This window comes from Zonotrichia albicollis, chromosome 29 (assembly GCF_047830755.1).
Source record: "Zonotrichia albicollis isolate bZonAlb1 chromosome 29, bZonAlb1.hap1, whole genome shotgun sequence".
NCBI classification, from domain to species: domain Eukaryota; kingdom Metazoa; phylum Chordata; class Aves; order Passeriformes; family Passerellidae; genus Zonotrichia; species Zonotrichia albicollis.
This window is the reverse complement of record NC_133847.1, coordinates 5835471-5857882: the sequence shown is the minus strand read 5'-3', so window position 1 is coordinate 5857882 and position 22412 is coordinate 5835471. Positions and strand designations below refer to the sequence as shown.

The 22412-nt window shown below is 55.3% G+C and overlaps 2 protein-coding genes across 5 annotated transcripts; one reads left to right on the top strand and one right to left on the bottom strand.

The window, feature by feature from the left end:
* The first annotated feature begins 54 nt into the window (after nt 1–54).
* On the top strand, nt 55–15741 carry CHAF1A (chromatin assembly factor 1 subunit A). The gene is made up of 15 exons (XM_074528642.1): nt 55–538; nt 1096–1146; nt 1324–2078; nt 3572–3628; nt 5341–5582; nt 6000–6060; nt 6439–6507; nt 6883–7106; nt 7231–7399; nt 7555–7635; nt 7715–7804; nt 7966–8227; nt 9579–10024; nt 14121–14208; nt 15398–15741. Exons 1-15 carry the CDS (start codon nt 70–72, stop codon nt 15475–15477), a joined length of 3144 nt encoding a protein of 1047 aa, XP_074384743.1. The 5' UTR covers nt 55–69; the 3' UTR covers nt 15478–15741.
* On the bottom strand, nt 15318–21824 carry UBXN6 (UBX domain protein 6). 4 transcript variants are annotated; one of them, XM_074528654.1, is made up of 12 exons: nt 21746–21819; nt 21565–21711; nt 21174–21334; nt 20901–20962; nt 20653–20775; nt 20352–20449; nt 19954–20029; nt 19785–19869; nt 18755–18974; nt 18540–18670; nt 17355–17500; nt 15318–16840 (listed from the first exon to the last, which is right to left on the bottom strand). In XM_074528654.1, the coding sequence occupies exons 2-12, from the start codon at nt 21645–21647 to the stop codon at nt 16712–16714; spliced, it is 1314 nt and encodes a 437-aa protein (XP_074384755.1). In that variant the 5' UTR covers nt 21648–21711; nt 21746–21819; the 3' UTR covers nt 15318–16711. The 4 variants fall into 4 exon arrangements, with proteins under 4 accessions (XP_074384755.1, XP_074384757.1, XP_074384754.1 ...); XM_074528656.1 differs by having other exon boundaries at nt 21763–21819; XM_074528653.1 differs by having other exon boundaries at nt 21565–21736; nt 21771–21809.
* Nucleotides 21825–22412: the final 588 nt, after the last annotated feature.

Genomic DNA, 22412 nt, shown 5'->3' with positions numbered 1-22412 from the left:
GCGCCTGCGCCTCGCAGCGGCGGGCGCTGATTGGCCGCCGGAGCCGCCGCCATTTCGCGCGTTGGCTCAATGCCCGTAGCGGCGCGGCGGGCGGCAGTGCTGGCTCCGCCCCCTCCGCCTGCTGCTGCGGACGGGCCGCTCCGGCCCCCTGCGGCATCGGTCCCGCCCGGTGAGCGGGCAGGCCTCGGGCCCAGGCACAGGGACCCAGCGGCGCCCCACCGTCCCTTTACAAAGCCAGCCAATCAGCGCCTGCAGCGCGCCAGACCGACAGCCCCCTCCACCAATCAGCGGCGCTCGCGGCGGCGGCCAATCCAAAGGCGAGACGCAGCGGGGAGTGTGGCTGGGCGGGTCACGTGGGGCGCGCTCGGCCAATCAGCGGCGCGGGACGCGGGGTCGCCCCGGCTCCCGCCAAGTACGAGCGGGACGGGCCGGGCGGGACCGGGCCCGGAGCGGCGGGGGCTGCGCGGGCCGGGCCGCCTCGGGGTCGGCCGCCGCCGCCCGGCACCGCCGCGAGCCGCGCCCGCCGCCGCCGCCACAGGTAGGGCCGGACTGGGGATGCGGCGCGGCCGGGGCGCGCGGTGTTTCCGGCGGCGGTTGGGCCGCGGGGTGCGCGGGGCCTGCCCGGGGTAACAAAGGAGGTGCCGGAGCTGCCGCCGCGCCCCGGGGCTGGGCCCGGGCCCGCCCTGCAGCCGCACCCGTGCAGGCACAGACCGGTTTGGGTGGGGAGCGATCTGAGAGCCCATCCCGTGCCGGCCGTGCCATGGGCAGGGACACCCCGGGTGCTGCAGCCGGGCCCGGGCACTGCCAGGCTCCAGAGGCAGCCAGGGCTGATCTGGGCACCTGTGCCAGGCCTGCCCATCCTCACGGCCAGGAGTTCCCTCCTTGCATATCCTTGGGTGCGGGCACACGCTGCTGGGGATGTTCCTGCCCCAGGACAGTGTGAGGGGGACAGGGTGGCTGCGGGACCCGGTGGGTCGGGGGTTCCTTTGGCTTGGGGGTGACACTGGGACCCCTTTGTGCTCCCTCAGCCGTCCCGGGGAGGCAGCAGCTCGCTGGGAGCTACCACAAGTGCTGATTTGTTGTTTTCTTCCGTAGCCATGGAGTGCAGAGACAAAGCTGCTGTTCCTCCACGGAAGCTCGTCCAAGGTAAGGGAGTGTCTCTCATCCAGCACACATTAAGAACATCTCAGACTTGTATTTTATTAAATACACTGGCTTGCTTGTGATTAATAATCTCTAAGTGTTATCTCAGTTTTCAACGTGCTCCAGAATGAATGAGAGCCTTTGGTGTTTCCTGTCTCTGACCTGCTGTTGTTGTTGCAGCCCGGCTGCCCTTCAAGCGCCTCAATCCTGTGCCAAAGGAGAATCTCGACGTCAGCTCAGAAGTCAAAAAAGTCAAGAGCTCCCCGAGTGCTTTTGCTGCCAGCAAGGATCCCTCCCTGGATGCCTCAGGTGCCTCCCTGGACAATGTGGAGAACGACTGCCAGCTGGGCTCCGACGGGAATTTGACTCCAAAACTCGTGAACGGGAAAGGTCCCTTGGACCATTTTATCCAGAAAACCCCAGGAGGTGACACGAGTGACCCTGGGGGTGCTCCTGAGCCCTCCAGGGGCCCTGCCCACGGACCTGGGGACAGCACAGAGCACGGGGCTGTGGATTCTACAGCTGCTGTGAGCAATGGCACCATAGGAAAGGAGCTGGGCTGCCTGAGCCCCGTGCAGAGCAGCCCAGCCGGTGACTCTGTGGGGACTGAGGGGCCCTGTGCAGCTGCAGGAGCTGGGAGCCCCCCACGCTCCAGCCCCACGGCCTGCCAGGAGGCAGCAGGCAGGAAAGGCTCTCAGGGAGAACTGAAGGATGTGCTCTTTGAGGGGAAGGTGCCCGTGGTGCTGCTGGAGGACATCATGAGCCTGAAGTGCCCCCAGGCGGCCTCATCGGAGAGCGAGGCCCTGGAGTCATCCCACGAGGGGGACTCGGGACTGACCAACTCCTCCCTGAGCTCTGGGGGCTCCCCTGAGCTCCTGGCACAGAGCAAGGGCAGCAGCAGCAGCCCCCTGGCTGCCTCCACACCTGCCAGGAAGGTGGGTCAGCTCTGCTTTGGGCTGCTGGGCAGCAGGGTGACTGGGGCACTGAGGAGTGTAGGAAACGTGCTGGGGATTAATTACCAATTAATTACTGAATTGTTGCCCTTTAGGGTCTCTAAATCCTCGATCCTCCCTGCTTCTGGCTGCTGCTGTATTTACATTTCTTTAGTGAAATGCCCTCTTGGGGCTTGGTGTTTTAGGAACAGCACTTCTGTGTTTAAGTGGCTTTTCCCAAGCTCTGTTCATCCTCCTTGGAGCTGCTGGGATTCCTGTGAGGATGTTCCCCCAGAACAGCCAGTGCTGGTGCTTTTCCAGCTCTGAATTTCTGCTCTCCTGCCTCATCCCTGGCTAGGCTCATGGGGATTGGAGCAGCCTGGCACAGTGGCACGTGCCCCATGGCAGGGGTGGCACTGAGTGGGCTCTAAGATCCCTCCCAACCCAAATAATTCTGGAATTCCATCAGAAAGCTCTGGGTGAGGGGGTTTTTGCTCACCTGAGCTTCAGCCACCCTGATTTTTGGGGCACTTTGGACAGAGAAGCTTCCAAGGGTGGCAGCACCTGCTCAGGTGGCTCCAACACCACAGGGAAGGTTCTCCCAGTCCTTCTGTTGTGTTTATCAAGTCAAGTGATCAATTAATTCCTCCTCTGTGAAAACTCCTCGTCTTCCCTCTCTAAAACAAACAGACACACTCCAGCAGGCATGAAGAATTTGCAGTGTAGCAGAACAGCAAAAAGCACTCCTGGTGTAATCCAGCACTGCCAGTGGGGCTGGATTTGCTCCTGTGCTGCTCCCCAAAATGAGGGTTTGTACCCCAAAGCTGTGCAGCTGGCAGCTTTGTTTTCCTGGGAGGAAACAGCTCTGAGGAGCTGAAGCCCCCACTTGACAGAACTGCTGTTTTCTATCAGATAAATATAGAAAATAAAGCAGTTGGGCTGTGTTAGCCTGTTAATCACAATTTAAATGTGATGCTGTGAATGGCAGCAGGAGGAGGGGGATCCAGTAAATCAAGTCCCAGTGTGCTGAAATATTGACAAATTAGGCTTTTAACCAGTCTATGAGCTGTCTTATGCATAAAAACATATTTTTTTTTCTTTTTTCTTCCCCCATAAATAAAAGATAAATGAGAAATATGCCCTGACTGGAATTTAGGGTCAGTGAGCTGTTACTGGTGGAAGATCAAGTGGACTGTGATGACAACACAAGAAAAATGTTAAAATGTGGAAAACAGTCCTTGTGTTTATAAAGTTACAGCTAAATATCACAGCATGATAGGTGGATAAAAAAAAGACAAAAAACCCCAAAAAACAGCCCAAACAAATATAAGTTTTGCTGGAAGGGACAGGAGGTGGATCCAGGCTGGGGTGGGAGTGGGGAGGTTGGATATTCCTGATCTGTGTCCTCATTCCCTGCTCTGGGGGAAATTGGGGTGACTGAATGGGATCCTGTCCCTCAGGATCTCCTCTAAAAACTTGCATTTTTGTAATTCCAGGTACCTCAGAAATTCCACAGAAGTTCAGCAGAGAAGGAGAAGCTGAGATTGCAAAGAGTAAGGCATTCCCCTGACACCCAAACCGCCCCTTTGCCTTTTATCTCAGCCCAGCTTCAACATCTCTTTTGCCATTTTTTCCTCACCCTTAGGAGCGTGCAAGAACCTTTAATTCAGGCAGTTAAAGTGCTTGGCTCTTTGCAAAGCTCCTGGCTGCATTTTGGGGCTCTTTGGGGAGAGATTGAAGCCCCAAGATTTAGGTTCTGATTTTATTAATACACAAGGGAAATGGGGCACTCTGTGGCTTCCTAGATGCCACCACTGGGAATGCTCAAGCTCCAGGTTCTGTTTGCTTGGGTGCAGCTCCACAGCAAACTCTGCTGCCACTCATGGAGAGGAGGCTGAAGGGTCACTGCTGCAGGAATTGGGTTTTTTTGGGTTGTTTTTATCTGCACTGGCAAGGTTTGTGCTCAGGAATTGTGTGTCTCTCAGTGGCTTGTTTATAAACTCGTGTGTTTTATGTAAGTTGTAGCTGTAAAGCTTTTCAGCTTTTCCCAGTGCCCCCATATAGAATTCCAATCTGTTGTTTTCTTCCCCTTTCTATAGCTGTGTTAAAAATAGCAGGGATGGGAGGGAGAGAAAGGAGAATGGAAGCTAAAAATGATGCTGGGAATGAAGCAGAGCCACCAGTGAGCTGTCAGCTTCACACCAGCACCCTGCACATTCCATGACTCAGGCTGACAGTGTTGTTTCCTTGCCATTGGCACCATTTGGCTGTTTGGTGCCTTTCTGCAGTTATTTGTGTTGTGACACTGCTCAAGGAAGCCTCGATGTTGACAAGGAGAGATGTGAAATCAATAAAAGAAAACTGAAAATACCCAGGGAGGAGTTGGGAGTGTCTGGGCACAGGCAGATCCTCCTTTCCTGGTGACATCACCAGTGCCTGCAGCACAGAAAAGCTTTTTCTCTTTAATTTGACTTTTTTTCCTCCTTTGTGTCAGCAGAGCCACGGTGGGAATTGCAGTTGTTTTGGCAGGAAACTCCACAAAAGGCAACACTTCCAATAAAATCTGTTCCCAGAGTGCCCCTAGAAAAATCTCAGGGCACTGGTGATGTCTGATGATCTGGAATGGAAAAAAACAAGGGATGAGCCCCACAATCTGGGGTTTGGAAAATGAGTTTATTCCCTGAGATCATGGAATAGCCCAGCTGGGGGGGACCCACCAGGATCATCAAAGTGATTCCTGTGCTTGTGGAAACAATCAGAAAATCCTTGTGGGCTTGTGATGTCAAACCAGCTCAAATTCACTTGTAGAAGTGACACCACTGTAGCCCTGTGATGACACCAAAGCATGAAAAGCTTTGCTCAGGGGAAAATATTTTGCAAAGAATCTGAAATCTCCTATTAAATAAGGGAATAATTGCGATTTTTTTAATTCCCATCTAATTTTCCATAATGCCACTGCGGTAATGAAGATGACTCAATACAAAGCTTTCTTTGATGCTTAGAGAAATGAAAATACCTTTTTTCATAATAATTAAAGCTTTCAGAGAGGCAGCCCAGGGAAGCTCAGCTGAGGCAGGGGGGCTGTGGATGTGCTCCCACCTGCATTCCTGAGCAAAATGAGGCTCCTTCCCATTCCAGGATATTTTGTGATGCTGCAGGTCAAGCACTGGGTGGGCCCAGCTTCCTTTTGGAGCAATCAATGCTGATTTCCAGCAGTTTTGGGGAGCCCAGAGCTGCAGTTCTGAGTGTCCCCTTTGTGCCCCAGGACCAGGAGCGTGCGGACAAACTCCAGAAGCTGCAGGCAGAGAGGGAGGAGAAGGGGAGGCTCAAGGAAGAGGCAAAAGCTGCAAAGGAACGAGCCAAGGAGGAGGCCAAGAAGAGGAAAGAGGAAGAGAAGGAGTTGAAGGAGAGAGAAAGGAGGGAAAAGAAGGAAAAGGAGGAGAAGGAGAAAGCTGAGAAGCTGCGAGTGAAGGAGGAGAAGCGCAAGGAGAGGCAGGAGGCTCTGGAGTGAGTGCCTGGGTTTGTGCAGCCCCTGTGCTGATTTCCATCCCTCTTTCCCTGTCCTGCTCCAGCAGCACGGGCCTGGGGTCTGAAATGGGGTGGCTCTGAAATCCTGAGGGACTCTGTGCCCCCATCCCAGCAGTGCCCTGAGCTTCCCCTCCTGACCTGGCTCTCTTGTGCTGTTTGTGGAGGAAGTTACTGGGGCTTGGTAACCCCTGGAACTCCCTGGCATTGAGGGAAACTTGAGGCAGCCCATGAACTTGAAATGGGTCAATATTTGCTCTGGAAGGAATGAACAAAGTCTCCTCTGCACTTCACCAAGTGTGGTTCTTGGCTGGGTTTGACAGATGATCCTCGTGGTGGGGTCTGGGGCTTCCCACCTCCTCCTCAGTGCAAATAAACCCTTCCATCTTTGTTTTCAAGGGCAAAACTTGAGGAGAAGAGAAAGAAAGAAGAGGAGAAACGGTTAAAGGAGGAAGAGAAGGTAAAAATGTTTTCTTTGGCTTGTCTCTAAATCCTTTCTGCGGTGAAATGGTGGAGCTGGTTCCTTTGGGTGCAGCCTGACCTGCTGGGGCTGCTCCATGCAGGTTTTACCTGTTCCTTTCACCCCTGTTGGTTCCTTTGCTTTTCCCCTCTCTGTGTGTGTTTCTGAATGGCCACAGGTGACCCGTGCCCTGGCAGTGCCACTGGAGCCCTGCTGGTGCCAGGGAGGACAATCAGAGCTTCTCCTGAGTCACAGGAGCTGTGACTGCCTGAACTTTGCTTTGTGCCTCATTTGAAGTTGAGTCATGCATGAGATGAGCTCACCTGGCATTGCAGAGCTTTGTCCCACCTCACATTTGCATTTGGGTTCTCGTTTCAGCGCATCAATGCCCAGAAAGCAGAGATCACCAGGTTCTTCCAGAAACCAAAGACTCCACAAGCCCCCAAGGTGAGGGACTGCTGTGTGTGTTCCTACAAAAATACCCTGATTTCCTTCTCAGCTGCCCCTTACAGCTTCTTAGTTGGTCAAAACATTGATTTTTCTTAATTTCCTGGTCTCAAAAGTGCAAAGGATTTTAAGAAAAGGGCCAGAGCAGGGACTACAAAAGACATTTGTGGTTGGTTCAGTGAATCTCAGCTCTGTCTTCTGCATTGCCTGGAAGATCTGGAGTCCTGGACAGGAAGGGCTTAACTTAATCTTCACTTAACCTAAATCTTCACCTCAGACAACACCTCAACAGCAGGACAGCAGGTGTTCCTTGCATGTGTTGGTGCTGCAGCTTCTCAGTGTCCAAACCCTGACATTCCTCACTTGATGTTTCAGACCCTTGCTGGCTCCTGTGGCAAGTTTGCTCCTTTTGAAATTAAGGAGAACATGGTCTTAGCCCCCCTCAGCCGTGTGGCCCTGGAACCAGAGGACCTGGAGCAGCTGGATAAGCTCCTGCACGCCCAGAATGCTGAAGATTCTTTCTTGAAGGATCTAAAAAGTCGTAAACCACGAAAAACTGGGCCCACTTTGGTCAGTGACAGCAGCGACAGCGTCAACAGGTCAGTCTGCACTCGAGGGCTTGCTTTGCTTCTGGTTTCTGGAATGAAGTGCAGAGAGGGTTGGAGGATTGGAGAGGAGGGAAGGCTGGAGCTGGGGCTCAGCCTCCTTCCCCTGTGTGCCCAGTGACGTGGTGGTGGTGGACAGCTGCCAGGCAGATGGTGTTCCTGAGAGGGAGAAGTTTGGCAGGATGAAGCTGCTGCAGTTCAGTGAGAATCACCGTCCTGCCTACTGGGGCACCTGGAACAAGAGAACCTCCCTGATCCGTGCCAGGAACCCGTGGTCCAAGGACACTGTAAGCACCTCAGCCTGCTGCATCCTTTGTGCTCTAGAAGTGAATGTGCTTGGCCAAGCCCTCTGCTTCCCTGGCATTTCTGAGCCATTTTGTTCCCTTTGAAAGCCCAGCCTGGCTTTGGTGCTGATGGACAGAAATGTTGGCATTTCTTGCAGAAACTGCTGGACTATGAAGTAGACAGTGATGAAGAGTGGGAGGAAGAGGAGCCAGGGGAAAGTCTCTCCCATAGTGAAGAGGTGAGGATCCTGCATGCTGAATAAAATCAGGCACCACTTGCTCTGGGTGTGGCTCTAACTCTGACCCGTTTGTTTGTAGGATGACGAAGAGGAGGGAGAGGATGAAGATGAGGACGATGGGTTTTTTGTACCCCATGGGTACCTATCTGAAGATGAAGGTGTGACAGAGGTGAGGCAGCTGGCTGTCCCTGAGTTCCCATGTGTTTGCAGTGAACTGTGCCATGTCAGTGCTGGCAGGGGAGGGCAGCACGTGCTCTGTGCCTCAGGGAACACCAGGCAAAGCTGCCTTTAAAAAGCTCTTTTTTTATCCTTTGTCCCCTGTGGCTGCAGGAGGGTGACCCAGAGAACCAGAAGGTTCGTCAGAAGCTGAAAGCAAAGGAGTGGGATGAGCTGATAGCCAAGGGGAAGAGGTTCCATGTCCTGCAGCCTGTGAAGATTGGCTGTGTCTGGGACAGGGCAGCAAAGGACAACGGCACCAACCCCGACCTGAAGGTGCTCCAGCAGTTCACAGCCTGTGTCCTGGATCCACCTGTGCCAGAGGAGGAGCAGCAGACACAGAAATGTAGCAAAAAAAGAGCAAAAGATCAGCAAAGTAAGAAGGGCTGAGTAGTGCTTCCACAGGGCTGTGCTCTGCTTTGGAGGGAGTGGGGGATTAGTGAGTGCTGCATTCAGAGTGACCTGTTTGGGACAGGGCTGCAATCCAAGGAATCTCTGAGAGCTCTTGGAAAGGACTTTTCTGGCACTGCCTCTCCACAAAGTCTTGCTCTGGGCAATCTAGGAACTGAAGCCAACCAGACTTGAGCAAGCTCAGATTTAGGATGGGCCTGAGCTTGTTTATTGTTTGGGGGAAAACGATTTGATTTCTGTGTTTGGTTCCAGTCCTGAGCTTTTCCTGCACCTGATTAACACAAGGCTGTGAATAACTCACAGAAAGGCCAAGCAGGGGCTGGGGATTTCACTCCAGGCTGTTTCTACATCAGATCTAGCTGCTGTTACAGCCATGGAATCCCAGAGTGGGGTGGGCTGGGGGACACCTCAAAGATCATCCAGTCTCTCTGCCATGGGCAGGGACACTTTGCACTTGCTCCAAGCCCAACCAACCTCACCTTGGAGCCTTCCAGGCATGGGGCAGCCCCAGCTTCTGTGGGCAATCCCTCTCTGAAACCAATCCTGGAGTGCCTGTGCTGATTTCTGTCCCTGTGGTTTCCCAGGGATAAACCTTTAACCCATTCTGTGCCACTTTCCCCCCAAAGTCCTGGCCCAGCTCTGGAGTTCCTGTGCTGATTTCTTTCCCACCTTTAATCCATTCTGGGCCCCTTTCCCCTGTAGTTCTGGCCCAGCTCTGGGGAGTACCTGTGCTGATTTTTCCTAACCTTTAACCCATTCTGTGCTGATTTTTCCCCACCTTTAACCCATTCTGTACCACTTTCCTCTTTGCAATCCTGGCCCATCTCTGGAGTACTTGTGCTGATTTTTCCTCACCTTTAACCCATTCTGTGCTGATTTTCCCCCACCTTTAACCCATTCTGTGCTGATTTCTTCCCCACCTTTAACCCATTCTGTGCTGATTCCTTTCCCACCTTTAACCCATTCTGTGCCACTATTGCCCTGCAGTTCTGGCCCAGCTCTGGAGTGCCCATGCTGATTTCTGTCCCCAATTTACCAGCCTTTAACCCATTCTGTGCTGATTTTTCCCCACCTTTCACCCATTCTGTGCTGATTCCTTCCCCACCTTTAACCCATTCTGTGCCCCTTTCCCCTGTAGTTCTGGGGAGTACCTATGCTGATTTTTCCCCACCTTTAACTCATTCTGTACCACTTTCCCCTTTGCAATCCTGGCCCAGCTCTGGGGAGTACCTGTGCTGATTTTTTTCCCCACCTTTAACCCATTCTGTGCTGATTCCTTCCCCACCTTTAACCCTTTCTATGCCATTCCCCCGCAGTCCTGGCCCAGCTGCTGCCGCTGCTGCACGGCAACGTGCACGGGAGCAGGGTGATCATCCAGGAGTTCCAGGAGTGCTGCCGCCAGGGACGCTTCAGCCACGGCCCCAGGAGCCCCCCAGAGCCCGGGGGGGGCGAGGACAGCGGCGTGCCCTCCAAGGCCAGGCTCAAGAGGATCATTTCCGAGAGCTCCGTGTACGAGAAGAGGCCCGAGTTCAGGATGTGCTGGTACGTGCACGCCGAGGTGCTGCGCAGCTTCGGCCAGGAGCAGCTGCCCGTGCCCTGCCAGTGGAGCTACGTCACCCAGGTGCCCTGCACGGGCAAGGAGGAGGTGGGCAGCGTGCCAGGAGTGCCCGTGCCCCAGCCCACCCCGCTGGCAGCCAAGAGGAAGGCCATAGGAAGCATGTCCATCACCAAGTTCATGAAGAGGCCTCGGGGCGCTGAGCAGGTGAGTTCCTTGTGCGCCCCTCCAGCCACTGTCAGACCCTTTTTGTGGGGAAATAAGTGAAATTATGGAGATAAAAAGATGGGTTTCTTTTGTGTTGTCTGCAGCTTGGACTCTGTGTTCCATTGGAAACGTTGCTCTCCTGCTGTTCTTCCATTCTCTGCTATTTGGCAGTGATTGCATCCAAGCTGTGAATAGTTGGAGAGTCTGCTTGGCCTTGGTTTTACAGCTGGGTGTAATTTGTGTGCAGGTTTTATGCGTGCCTGTGGCTGCCAGATGTGCAGCCCGGGCTGATGACTTACAGCAGTTGCATGTGAACGGATTAAATGTGGTTCCCAAGTGCTGCAACTCAGCCCAGAGCAGTCTGTAAAGGCTCCAGCTCATCCTGACACACATAAAGCTGAATTTCAAGAGCTGGTTTAAAAATACAATAACTCATAGGGACAAAATGAGGTGGAATTGCAGTGCTTGCTGCCTGGGAGCTGTGTTGTGGTTTTCCTGTTGTTGCTTCTGCTTTTCATGGTGACCACAGGTAGTGCTGGAGCCTCCTCATGACTGAAAAATGGGAGCGTGGAATTCCACAATGGTTTGGCTTGGGAGGGACCTCAAATCCCACCCAGTGCCATGGCAGGGACACCTCCCACTGTCCTTGGGCACTGCCAGGGATCCAGGGCAGCCACAGCTGCTCTGGGAGCTCCATCCCACCCTCCCCACCATCACAGGGAGCAATTCCTTCCCAAAAAAAATCCCAAAATCCCATCCAGCCCTGCCCCCTGGCAGTGGGAGCCATTCCCTGTGTGCTGTCCCTCCATCCCTTGCCCAAAGTCTCTCTCTGTGTTCCCTCTTGGCCCCTTCAGGCCCTGGAGGAGCCACATTTGGGTCCCCACAAAGCCTGGGATGCTCTGTGGAGGCTTTAGGTGCTGGAAATTGGGGTTACCAACCTCTGGTTTGCAATCCCCCGGGCAGGGCAGGGTGTGAAATCCCTGCCAGTGGATTTATTCCTCCTTCCCTGTGCACCAGCTTAGGAAAGAGCCCCAGAATGGTTTGGGTTGGGAGGGACCTCAAAGCTGAGCTCATTCCACCCCCCTCCCTTGGACCACAGATGAGGCTTTTGATGCTTTTTATGCTTTGCCTTCCCAATTTATTCTTGGCTTTTTTGGCTTTTCTACTGAAAAAGCTCAGCATTCAGGTATTGATAGAGATCAGAGACTTGTGAGAAGCTGTTCAGCCCCCAAACTCCATCTGCTTGGGTTTTTTCTTGTACACTAAATAAAGGCAGAGATAAAAGTCTCTGCTTGGCACCCACTGGAAATTCAGCTTATAAGGGAGCAGAAATAGCAAAACAAAGGCTTTTAGGAGAATTACATCACCAGCCTGAATGCTTCAAAGCTCCTCAGAGCTGTGCTGGGGAGGTGCAGCTCCGAGCAGAGGTGTCACAGCCCCAGAAGCTTTTCATTGCTGATGTCTCAATCAGGTGCTGAGCTCCCACCCGAGCTGTGGAGCCAGGCTGGGGCATGGGCAGAGCCTGGCAAAGCCTGGGAGCTGCCAGATCCCCACTCTGGCACGTGTTTCTGTGCTGGGGAGCTCACACCAGGGCTTGTGTGAGTCAAGGTGCTCTTACATAAGAGAAAAACGTGGTGCTGAAGTGGGCAGTACCTGCCCACGTGTAGGAGGGATTGCATTTGAGAGCTGGGACTTTATTGAAAGATGGAAATTGAAAATTTTCTTGGCTTGGAAGAGTTTTTTAAGGGATGGGGATTAGGATTTTCATTCCAGTTCCAGCTGAAGGAAGAAAAACAAAACCAAAACTCAACAGACCCTCAGAGCTGGGCAGCTTTGGTTTGTGTCACTCCTTGGGCTCTGTGTTCTCCATTCCAAATGGGGAATTTGGGCTTTTCCCCTGGCAGGAAACCTGGGCAGCAAGGGAGGAACTGGCACCACTCCCTGAATAAAAACTGATTGGCAAAGAGGAGGAGGAGCCAGGAGAGAGCAAGGTCCAAACTTGTCAAGCAACATTAATTCTCCATCTTCAGAAGGGAGAGCACATCCAAAGGGGCTCAGCCTGGAGCAAAGGAGGCTCAGGGGGGACCTGCACAGCTCCTGCCAGGAGGGGACAGCCAGGGGACAGCAGGCTCTGCCCTCAGGGGACACCAGGACAAGAGGGAACAGCCCCGAGCTGTGCCAGGCGGGTTTGGGTTGGATATTGAGAAAATTCCTTCATGGAAAGGGTTGTAAACAGCTGGAGCCCCCAGCCCTGCAGGGATTTAAAATCCATGGGGATGTGGCACCTGGGGACAGGGCAGTGCTGGCACTTGGGGACAGGACAGTGCTGGCACCTGGGGACAGGGCAGTGCTGGCACCTGGGGACAGGGCAGTGCTGGCACTTGGGAACAGGGACAGTGCTGGCACCTGGGGACAGGGCAGTGCTGGCACCTGGGGACAGGGGCAGTGCTGGCACCTGGGGACAGGGCAGTGCTGGCACCTGGGGACAGGGGCAGTGTTGGCACCTGGGGACAGGGCAGTGCTGGCACTTGGGGACAGGGGCAGTGCTGGCACCTGGGGACAGGGCAGTGCTGGCACTTGGGGACAGGGCAGTGCTGGCACCTGGGGACAGGGCAGTGCTGGCACTTGGGGACAGGGGCAGTGCTGGCACTTGGGGACAGGGCAGTGCTGGCACCTGGGGACAGGGACAGTGCTGGCACCTGGGGACAGGGCAATGCTGGCACTTGGGGACAGGGCAGTGCTGGCACCTGGGGACAGGACAGTGCTGGCACCTGGGGACAGGGCAGTGCTGGCACCGGGGGACAGGGACAGTGCTGGCACTTGGGGACAGGGCAGTGCTGGCACCTGGGGACAGGGGCAGTGCCGGCACTCGGGGACAGGACAGTGCTGGCACCTGGGGACAGGGCAGTGCTGGCACCTGGGGACAGGGCAGTGCTGGCACTTGGGGACAGGGACAGTGCTGGCACCTGGGGACGGGGCGGTGCTGGCACTTGGGGACAGGGACGGTGCTGGCACTTGGGGACAGGGACGGTGCGGGCACTTGGGGACAGGGACGGTGCTGGCACCTGGGGACGGGGCAGTGCTGGCACTTGGGGACAGGGGCAGTGCTGGCACCTGGGGACAGGGCAGTGCTGGCACTCGGGGACAGGGACGGTGCTGGCACTCGGGGACAGGGACGGTGCTGGCACTTGGGGACAGGGACGGTGCTGGCACTTGGGGACAGGGCAGTGCTGGCACCTGGGGACAGGGACGGTGCTGGCACTTGGGGACAGGGACGGTGCTGGCACTTGGGGACAGGGACGGTGCTGGCACCTGGGGACAGGGCAGTGCTGGCACTCGGGGACAGGGACGGTGCTGGCACTCGGGGACAGGGACAGTGCTGGCACTTGGGGACAGGGACAGTGCTGGCACTCGGGGACAGGGACAGTGCTGGCACCTGGGGACAGGGCAGTGCTGGCACTTGGGGACAGGGCAGTGCTGGCACCTGGGGACAGGGACGGTGCTGGCACCTGGGGACAGGGCAGTGCTGGCACCTGGGGACAGGGCAGTGCTGGCACTTGGGGACAGGGCAGTGCTGGCACCTGGGGACAGGGACGGTGCTGGCACCTGGGGACAGGGCAGTGCTGGCACTCGGGGACAGGGCAGTGCTGGCACTCGGGGACAGGGCAGTGCTGGCACTCGGGGACAGGGCAGTGCTGGCACCTGGGGACAGGGCAGTGCTGGCACCTGGGGACAGGGCAGTGCTGGGGAGCAGTTGGACTCTCTGACCTTTATTAGGCTGTGATTCTATGAAAATAATAAACAGAGAGGGGAGAGATTTCCCTTCCACAAATGCAGCAGGAGTCAGGTTCCCGTGGAGCCCGAGCTGTGCTGCAGCTGTGTCAGAGGGAAGGATCCTGGAGCAGAGCTTGGCCCCTTTCCCACCGTGTGTGCCACTGCACTGAGCCCTTCTGTCACAGCTCCTGGCGTGTGGGAGCTGGCAATTGCAGATTTCCTCCCCTCCAGATGTGCCCACCTGCCCACAGGGTGCCCAGCACTGCCTGTGCCAGCTGTGGCACCTCCTGGCTCACACCTGGTTCCTGCTCTTTCCCTCCAGGCTGCAGAGATGGATGGATTTCAGGCAGACACTGAGGAAGATGAGGAAGATGATGACTGCATGATTGTGGATGTACAGCCAGGAAAAGGTGGGAAGGGAGATGGGTACCAAGGGAGCAGGACCCCCTAAACTTGGTTTTTTCTGCCCTTTTCACCATTCCTTGTGCTTTTCTCTCTATAGATATCTTATTCCAGATAAGATATCTGCTGCTTTTTATCCTTTTAAAAAGATGTTTCTTTGCTATTTATGGCCTTCTCTAAGCTGCTCCTGCCTTTTCTGCCCTCCTCCTCCCCTTTTTGTCTCACACAAAGCCCCTGTGAGCAGCCTGGGTCCCCTGCCTGTTCCTGGGGGCACAGGTGGGCACTGCCAGCACACCCACTGGCAAATGGTGGCAAACATTGCTGCCCTCTGGGGCACCAGAGCCCTTCCAGCCTGGCAGGGGCTGGGTTATCACCCCTGTGCTGCAGCCACAACCTGAGCACTTGCTTGTGTTTGTGTCCCAGTTATCCCTTGGAAATGGCTTCAAAGCCCCTCTGCTGCAGCCTCTGCTTCCAGGCCACGCTGGGATGAGGATGTGCAGCAGCTCCTTTCATCTCCAGCAGCTTTTGGATGTGATCACACAGATCAATGAGCTGACTCCAAGCACGTGCTGTGCTTTCCAAAGCTCTGGGCTCTTTTCTTGCTGCTCACAATGGAGCTCTCCCAACCTGCTCTGAGGAAAGTGGTTTGTGTTGGGCAGCTCCTCTGGCAGATAAGGACTCGTGCACAGAAATTCTGGAGTGTTTGACCCATTCCAGGCATTATCTGGGCTCTCCTTGCTCTCTGAGCTCCTCTCACCTCCCAAAACAGATGTTGGGACTGCCTGACAAGGAGCCTGGCTTTAATCTTAAGCTGCTTTTGCTTATTACCAGGCTCTGAGATGAAAACCTCGCCTCAGGTTCGTCCCCTCTTGTTCTGAGGATGCCACTGAGCAGCTTCCCTCCCTCAGGCTCTGCTGACACACAAGCAGCTCTGTTTGTTTGGCTCTGCCTGACTCTAAAGCACTGAAAAGATTATGGAAATCCTTTTTATGGTTGAAGTGATTTTTTTTTTTTTTTATTCTGGATTGTTGATATTAAATATGAAGCCAGTATTAGAACCAGTTTTTAAATAGTGTTGAAAAGGAGACTCACAACAGATGCAGGAAGCTAAGACAGATAACACATAAAGTAGTCAAATTTTACTGGATTAATGAGGATATTTATAAAAACAAACCCAACACATTCTCTCCTTTGCAGGTTCCACAGCTTCAGAATCCAGTGGCACAAGAGCTGCTCACCAGGACAGCAGCATGGTCAGCCCATCTAATACAATTTGAGACTTTAATGCTACTAACTCCTCTGTATGTATGTAGAATGAGCTAGAAAGTTTTAAACCTTGTGTATCTTTGACCAAGATACTTGAAAGTATTCCACATTTCTTGTAAAGAGAAGACAGCACTTTGTTCTGCTTCAGACCAGATGGAAGCTTAAATTTTTAGCTTTAGCTTTTTAGCTTTTTTTTTTTAAATACTGCATATTAATCTGTCCTTAATAAAGCATTATTGAAATTTTGATACTTCTTTGTAATGGAAGGTATCTAAGTTATCTCTAAAAGTAGCTGAGGGATTTTGGAATAAGCTTATTGTGATGCCACTGGGGAATGACTGTTCATAATGTTGTACAGCGTGGCCTTGGGTATAAATGATGTACAATTATATATGAATTTATGCTCTTGTACCATCCTGTTTGTGGTCTTACTTGCTCCAGAGAACAGCAGCAGGGCTTTACCTTTGGAAGAGGGGAAAAATGCTTTGTTTCTCTTATTTTGGGACAGGCTGGACAGGTCAGGGCTAGATTCTCAGTCTCTTGTCTGCATCAGAGCTGGGCTCTGTCCCACAGGAAAACTCTGCTTGAGGTATTAAAGGACTGAGCTGGCATCAGACTTGGTGACACACAGGACAAACTTGCTGGGGCTTTCAGCTTTATACGACAGGTGAGTTATCAGTTATTTCTTTAGAAGATTGTCTGTAATTTCAGGTTTGTTCTGTTCCCTGCTGTCACTCTCTGAAGGGACAAGGGGGTGATGCTGCCCCAGTTACACCAGTGCCAGCCCCAGCACAGACTGGTTTGGCATCTCAAACCTACAACAGCAATGCAACTCAAGCAACTGGGATCAGGACTGAGTCTTTAAATAATTCCATTTAATCGGACTAAGTGTAACTTTATCCAAATGGCTTCTCTCCAGTAGGAGTTACAGTGCACACAGAAGCAGAACGGGAAGCTGAGCTCTACACCCAGCCCCCTCCCCAGGCTCAGGCTGCTCATCCAGCCTTACCAGCCCCTCATCCCTGCTCCACCACCGCCTCGGGAACACCTCGGGCAGCCCCTGCTCCAGCTGGGTGTTGGCAGCCCCAGGGAGGAGCCGCCGGTGGGGCCACCTGTGAGTCTGGAGCTGGGAGGGGACAGCAGGGCCCGGCCCCTGCGCAGAGCCAACCAAAGCCACCTCCAGCAGTCTCAGCAAAAGGAGGGACGAGTCCAAAGCCAGCAGCACTGGAGGCTCTGCCCTTTATTTCAGGACAGGGGCTGGGCCCTGGCCAGCAGCTCGGGCCTGAGGGGGCTGCGCTGCTCCTCCGCCGCCGCTGCCTCCACGTCCGCCATGACCGCGGCGTCCCAGGCCAGGCTCAGCAGGGCCGAGGGCACCTGGGCACGACAGCAGCACTGAGCACGGCCAGGGGAGGCTGCCAGGAGTCCTGAGAGCCACCCAGGGCCACCCCTGCCTGGGGCAGCGACACCTCCCACTGCCCCAGCTTGTGCATCCCTGGGCACTCCCACACTGCTCTGTTCCCAAGGGTGGGACAGCCTGAGAGCTTTCAGAGCTGGGGCTGCTCAGGCTGAGAAGGACAAGGCTGGATTCTGCAAGCAGCTCCTTTTAGGGGATGCTGCTTTGGGCTTTCTGTTCATACCCTCCCTCACCATCACTGCCTTCCCTCTTTCCCAGCCCCTGACAGCTCTGTGCTCCAGCAGGAGGAACCTGCACTTCCCTCCACACCTCCAAGCCCCCCAAATTAACTGCTCTGTCCTTAAAATGAGGGAACAGAGCACAACTTGGGGCTCTAAAAGTACACAAACTTCCCCCCCAGCTCTGAGCAGCAGAAGTCTCTGACAGCCTCAAGATGCTCTGGAAGGTACCAACAATAATTTTTTTTTTACTCACCAACCCACATTCATTGAAGGCCAAGTTCTCATCAGTCAGTTTGAGACCTCCAGGTCCCAGGAGCTCAAAGGGCAGCCAGTCATCTCTGAGTGCTTCTCTCACAAAGTTGTAGAGCGCAGACACTGATTCTCGGGCATAAAAAGTCCCTGCCATGAGAAAACAAGGTGAGAGAGTCTGGCATTTACCAAAATCTAACCTTTTGTGGTCGGTTCCGTGGGGCTTCACCCACTGATGCTGACTTGATCAGCGACTTCCCTGCCACACAGCCAGCCTGATTTAACTGAAACCTATAAAAGCAGAATCCCCAAAGAAAAATAGTCAATTGTTGGGAGCCCCTGCCAGCCTGTAACAAAGAGCTGGGGAAGCCTGAAATGATTTCCAGAGTTCTGTAGGAAAATGTGAAGAGGATTTATGCTGTTGTACAGTCTGACATCACACAGGCAGCCTCACGCTGGCTGCTGTCACACTCTGATCTAACGAGTCCAGCTTGGGAAGAGCAGACTTTAATTAATGATGCCTTGAGATTCTTCCCTCTCTGTCCAATCCTGGCTTAAAATCCCAACCCTGAGCAAGGGGAGGGTTTGGAGATGGGGAGAGTTTACAGGGAAACATTACCCTGGTGTGGTTTTGGGGTGGTTTATCCCACCAGCTGCACTCAGCACCTCCTCCTTACACTCCATGGACCCTCAGAAACTTCTGGAGGTGCCCGAAGGAAGGGTGAGGAATCCCCCTTACCCTGGAGGCTTTGGACATGGGAAGAGTTTATGGGAAAACGTTACCCTGGTGTGGTTTTGGGGTTGTTTATCCCACAGCTGCACTCAGCACCTCCTCCTTACACTCCATGCACCCTCAGAAACTTCTGGAGTGCTCTCAAAGGAAGGGTGAGGAGTCCCCCTTACCCTGGAGGCTTTGGAGATGGGAAGAGTTTACGGGAAAACGTTACCCCGCTGTGGTTTCGGGGTTGTTTATCCCACCTGCTGCACTCAGCACCTCCTCCTTACACTCCATGCACCCTCAGAAACTTCTGGAGTGCTCTCAAAGGAAGAGTTTATGGGAAAACATTACCCTGCTGTGGTTTTGGTGTGGTTTATCCCACCAGCTGCACTCAGCACCTCCTCCTTACACTCCATGGACCCTCAGAAACTTCTGGAGGTGCCTGAAGGAAGGGTGAGGAGTCCCCCTTACCCTGGAGGATGTATCCATCGGGGAAGCGCACCCTCAGCAGCGTGTAGTTGTACTTCCTCATCTCCCTCTGCTCGTCCTTCTCGCGCATGGCTCTGGTCCTCAGCATCGACGCCTTCTCCACCGCCTCTGTCCTGCGGGCACAGACCCTTGTAGTGCCCGAGGAGAGGGCACCAGCTGCTGTGCCCTGGCCCTGCCGCCGCGCCCTGAGCCCTCACCGGAGCCGCTGCTCGCGGCGCAGCTCCTCCGCAGTGAGGCTGAAGAAGTCGTGGGGCAGCTCGAAGCGCGCGGCCGCGGGCGAGGGGTGGAACACGGCCAGCTGCCGGTGCAGCTGCGCCCGCACGGGCTCCGAGCTCAGCAGCTGCTCCTTGTGCTCCCTCAGATCTTCCAGCCTGCTCAGCACCTCCTCCTTCAGCACGTAGAACTCCTCCGTGGCCTCTGCAACGGCAAGGATGGGGCATGAGGCTCTTGGTCTTTAGGGCAGTGACACGGGGATGAGGAAATGTCACGCTGGGACAAGGAATGCGCAGGCTCAGTGCGCGGGGGCGTGAACAGCCCTGGATCCGGCTCTCTGGTGAGGGGCAAGGCCAGGGCCCCTGCGCATCAGAAAACAGCCCCCCTCGGCGTCTTTGGCCTTGGGCTGAGCTGGGGGATAGCTCGGAGCAGCGCGGTGAGAGACGAATTAGGAGGCGACCACTTGCTGGGGGTAAACTGTCGGTTTATTACAGAAGAACCAACAAGGAGGGGAAACACCCAGCAAATGGCCCCGAACAGGGGGCAGGAGAGGGTTTTAAGGGAAAAGGGGGGAAGAAGGCAGGGAAACCCGGCTATCCAATAGAAATACATATTTGGAGGTACGAAACATAACTGATATACTAAAGTAACCAACTGTTATAAATCATAGGAGGGGCTCCGGGGCTACAGCCAACCATAACTCCCAGAGAAAAGAAAATTCTCGAAACCTGGGAGGAGAAAAGGAGTGATTGACTGACCCCAAGGAGGAAACAACTTTCACTTTATAAGAGAAACCAAGGGAGGAGCAGTTTCATTTCCATAGCAACCTAACTGGCAGGGTAGCAGCAGGAAGTAATACAGAAAATGGGGGGAGCAAACTAACAAACTTAAGAACACACCACAGCAGCTCAGAGGGTGTTTTTGTTACAGCTTTGGAGGAATGACCTCTGTGGAGCTGTCAGCAACCAGAGCTGCCCCCAGCATCCCCCAAACTGCACATTAATGAGTTCTTGCCTTGTCCTGGAACAGGCAGTGTTTTTGTCTCAAACCCGACAGCCTGGAAAAATTTGTGTGTCCCTTCCAAGCAGCTTATCCTTTCCTGGAAAAAAAGGACAGAATTTAGATGGAGTTCGCTCCAAGCAAGGGCTTTCCAAAGCTGAGCAGCTGTGGAGCCTGAGCTCACCTGAAACACCTTGTTCTGCAGTTTGATTTTCCGGTATTTCTCCTCCTCTGGATGGAGATAGATGTTATCCAGGTACCTGCAGGAAGAGGAATGCACTGCCTGGATCAAAGCAGGACACTCCAAGGTCAGAGACAAAACAGAGACCTCACAAAGACAAAAAGCTGAGAAACTCAGGAAGATAAAATATATCAATGTTTTGGGGCCAAACTGAACAACCAGCAACTCCCAAACCTCTTGGATTAGTGGGACCAACAACTCCTCCAGGATCAGGTCAACTGACAAACTGGGTGGTTCAAGAGTTCCATTTTCTTCCGAAAAAATGACTTTGCTAGAAGCAGAGCAAGCAAACCCAGCAGGGAAGGAAGGGATGAGCTGCCTGTGCCCTCAGTGACACTCACTTGGCCATGGTCTCCACGCACAGCCGGACCTTCTCCCGGTCCTTGTTGAAGGTGTGGATCTCCATGATGGAAGCAGCCACCGGGTCCACGGAGAAATACTGGGGGAGAGGGAGAGAAGCTGCTCAGGGAGGAGCTGACCCCAGCCCAGCTCAATTGTTCCCCATTTGCTGGGCTAGAGATGATTGAACAGGTAAAATGAAATTGTCCTGGGGGAGATTTTACACGAAGGAGGTGGAGAGTTGGCAAGGTCACTGCTGAAGGGGAGCCACAGCACAAAAGGAGTTTGAAGGGAAGCACTCACTGCCTGGATGGCTTCTCGGAGCTGCTTTTCCTTCTGGTCTTTCCTCACAACAGTACCAGTCAAGGGGCAGATGAAATAAACCCCTGAGACAGAGGGAGCAGCTGCCCCTTCCTCCTCCTGCTCCTGAAGGAGATCAAACCAAAGTGAGCACGGGGAGGTTTTGGTGGGGATTATGTTTATAAATCCTCTCAGGATAAGGAGAGCAGCCCCAAGGGGTGCTGAGCAGGGAATGGCAGCATCTCCCTCACCTTTTCCTCCACGGAGAGCCGCTTCTCGCTGGCAGCTGCCTCGGCCATCAGCTCTTTCCTCACTACAACACACAAACCTCGGTTGGAGTGGAGGCTCAGCACATTCCAGAGCCTTTTGGACAGCTCAGCGCTGCCCTAGGAAGCAAACACCTGCCCAGGTGTGGCGTCCCAGCCCAGGGCTGCGCATGACCCCATTTCCAGGACAGCTGCCCCAAACACGCAGGACACGGAGCCGTCCCCGGGCGCTTTTCCAGCCGCGATTCCCGAACCTACCCTGGTTCCTGATGGCCTCCTGCGACGCGGACGGAGCCTTTCCTCCCTTGGGCTTCACCTCCAGCCGGGCCAGCGCCGCGGCCGCCGCCCTCTGCGCCTCATCCGTCGGGGCCTGCCGGGGCTTCGGGGCCACCTCGGCTTTCGGCTTCTCCCGGGGGGCCCTGGCACGGAGGACACGGCTCGGGGACGGCCCGTGCGCGCCCACCCGCCGGTGGCACCGCGGGGACGGGGGACGGAGCGCTCGGGCCCGGCGCTGTCACCGCTCCCTCCCCGTGTGCCCCTCGTGCCCCGGGCAGGTACCGGGCCCAGGGCGGGCGGTACCGGCCGCGGAGGGTGCCCGGGGGTGGCGTTACCGGTGGTGGCGTTACCGGAGGGTCCCCCCAGCCCGTACCGGGACGGCTCCGAGAGCTTCTGCCCGGGCCCCGCCGTCTTGAACTTCAGGTCGGCCTTGATCTCCTGGAAGAACTTGCGCATGGCGGTGCCGGGATGGGACCGGGCCGGAACGGGAGGAGCACCGGGACAGGAACAGCACCGGGACAGGAACAGCACCGGGACGGGAGCAGCACCGGGACGGGAGCAGTACCGGGATGGGAGCAGTACCGGGATGGGAGCGGGGCCGCCGCGCCCCCCCCCGCGCTTCCGGCCCGCCCGCGCCGTCACCGGAACGGGGCGGGACCGGCCCCGCTCGGGCGGCGGGGATGGGGCGGCGAGGGGGGGCGAGGGATACCGGCACCGGCATCACCGGGGGCTGCGGCACCCGCGGAGCCGTGAGCGGGACCTACGGACCGCAGAACGGGACCCACGGACCGCAGGACGGGACCCACGGACCGCAGGACGGGACCCACGGACCTCCACAGAGCGCCGGTTGCATCCCTGGAGCCCCGGCGGCACCCACGGAGCCTCAGGGAGCCCAGAGCGCCCCAGATCCCCCCAAACCTTCACCCGCAGCCCCACGGAACAGCCTCGGCTCGCGGTGCCCCGGGAGCAGCCCCGGTGTGAGCAAAGCAGGGTGAACGGAGCCCTGGGCAGCTCCGGAGTTGGGACACAGCCGGGTAAAGCTCATGGACAAGGAGCCTCGTGTCTCCCATACTGGGAGATCGGCTGAGGGCTCCAAACCTGAGGATGCACACAGTGAATATCCCCATGTATGCTGCGGGTTCACGGGGTTATTTCCATGGTACAGCTCCTGCTCGTCCTCCTCTGGGACACGGGACACTCGCAGCCGAGGAAGGGACTGTG

Coding starts and splice junctions, on each gene's coding strand:
- CHAF1A (XM_074528642.1), top strand. CDS start 70: ATGCCCGTAGCGGCGCGGCGGGCGGCAGTGCTGGCTCCGCCCCCTCCG. Junction 3,629..5,340: donor AGAAGCTGAGATTGCAAAGA/GTAAGGCATTCC, acceptor TTTGTGCCCCAG/GACCAGGAGCGTGCGGACAA. Junction 5,583..5,999: donor GAGAGGCAGGAGGCTCTGGA/GTGAGTGCCTGG, acceptor TTTGTTTTCAAG/GGCAAAACTTGAGGAGAAGA.
- UBXN6 (XM_074528655.1), bottom strand. CDS start 21,647: ATGCGCAAGTTCTTCCAGGAGATCAAGGCCGACCTGAAGTTCAAGACG. Junction 20,963..21,173: donor GGAGGCCATCAGGAACCAGG/GTAGGTTCGGGA, acceptor TGTGTGTTGTAG/TGAGGAAAGAGCTGATGGCC. Junction 20,776..20,900: donor GGCTCTCCGTGGAGGAAAAG/GTGAGGGAGATG, acceptor GATCTCCTTCAG/GAGCAGGAGGAGGAAGGGGC.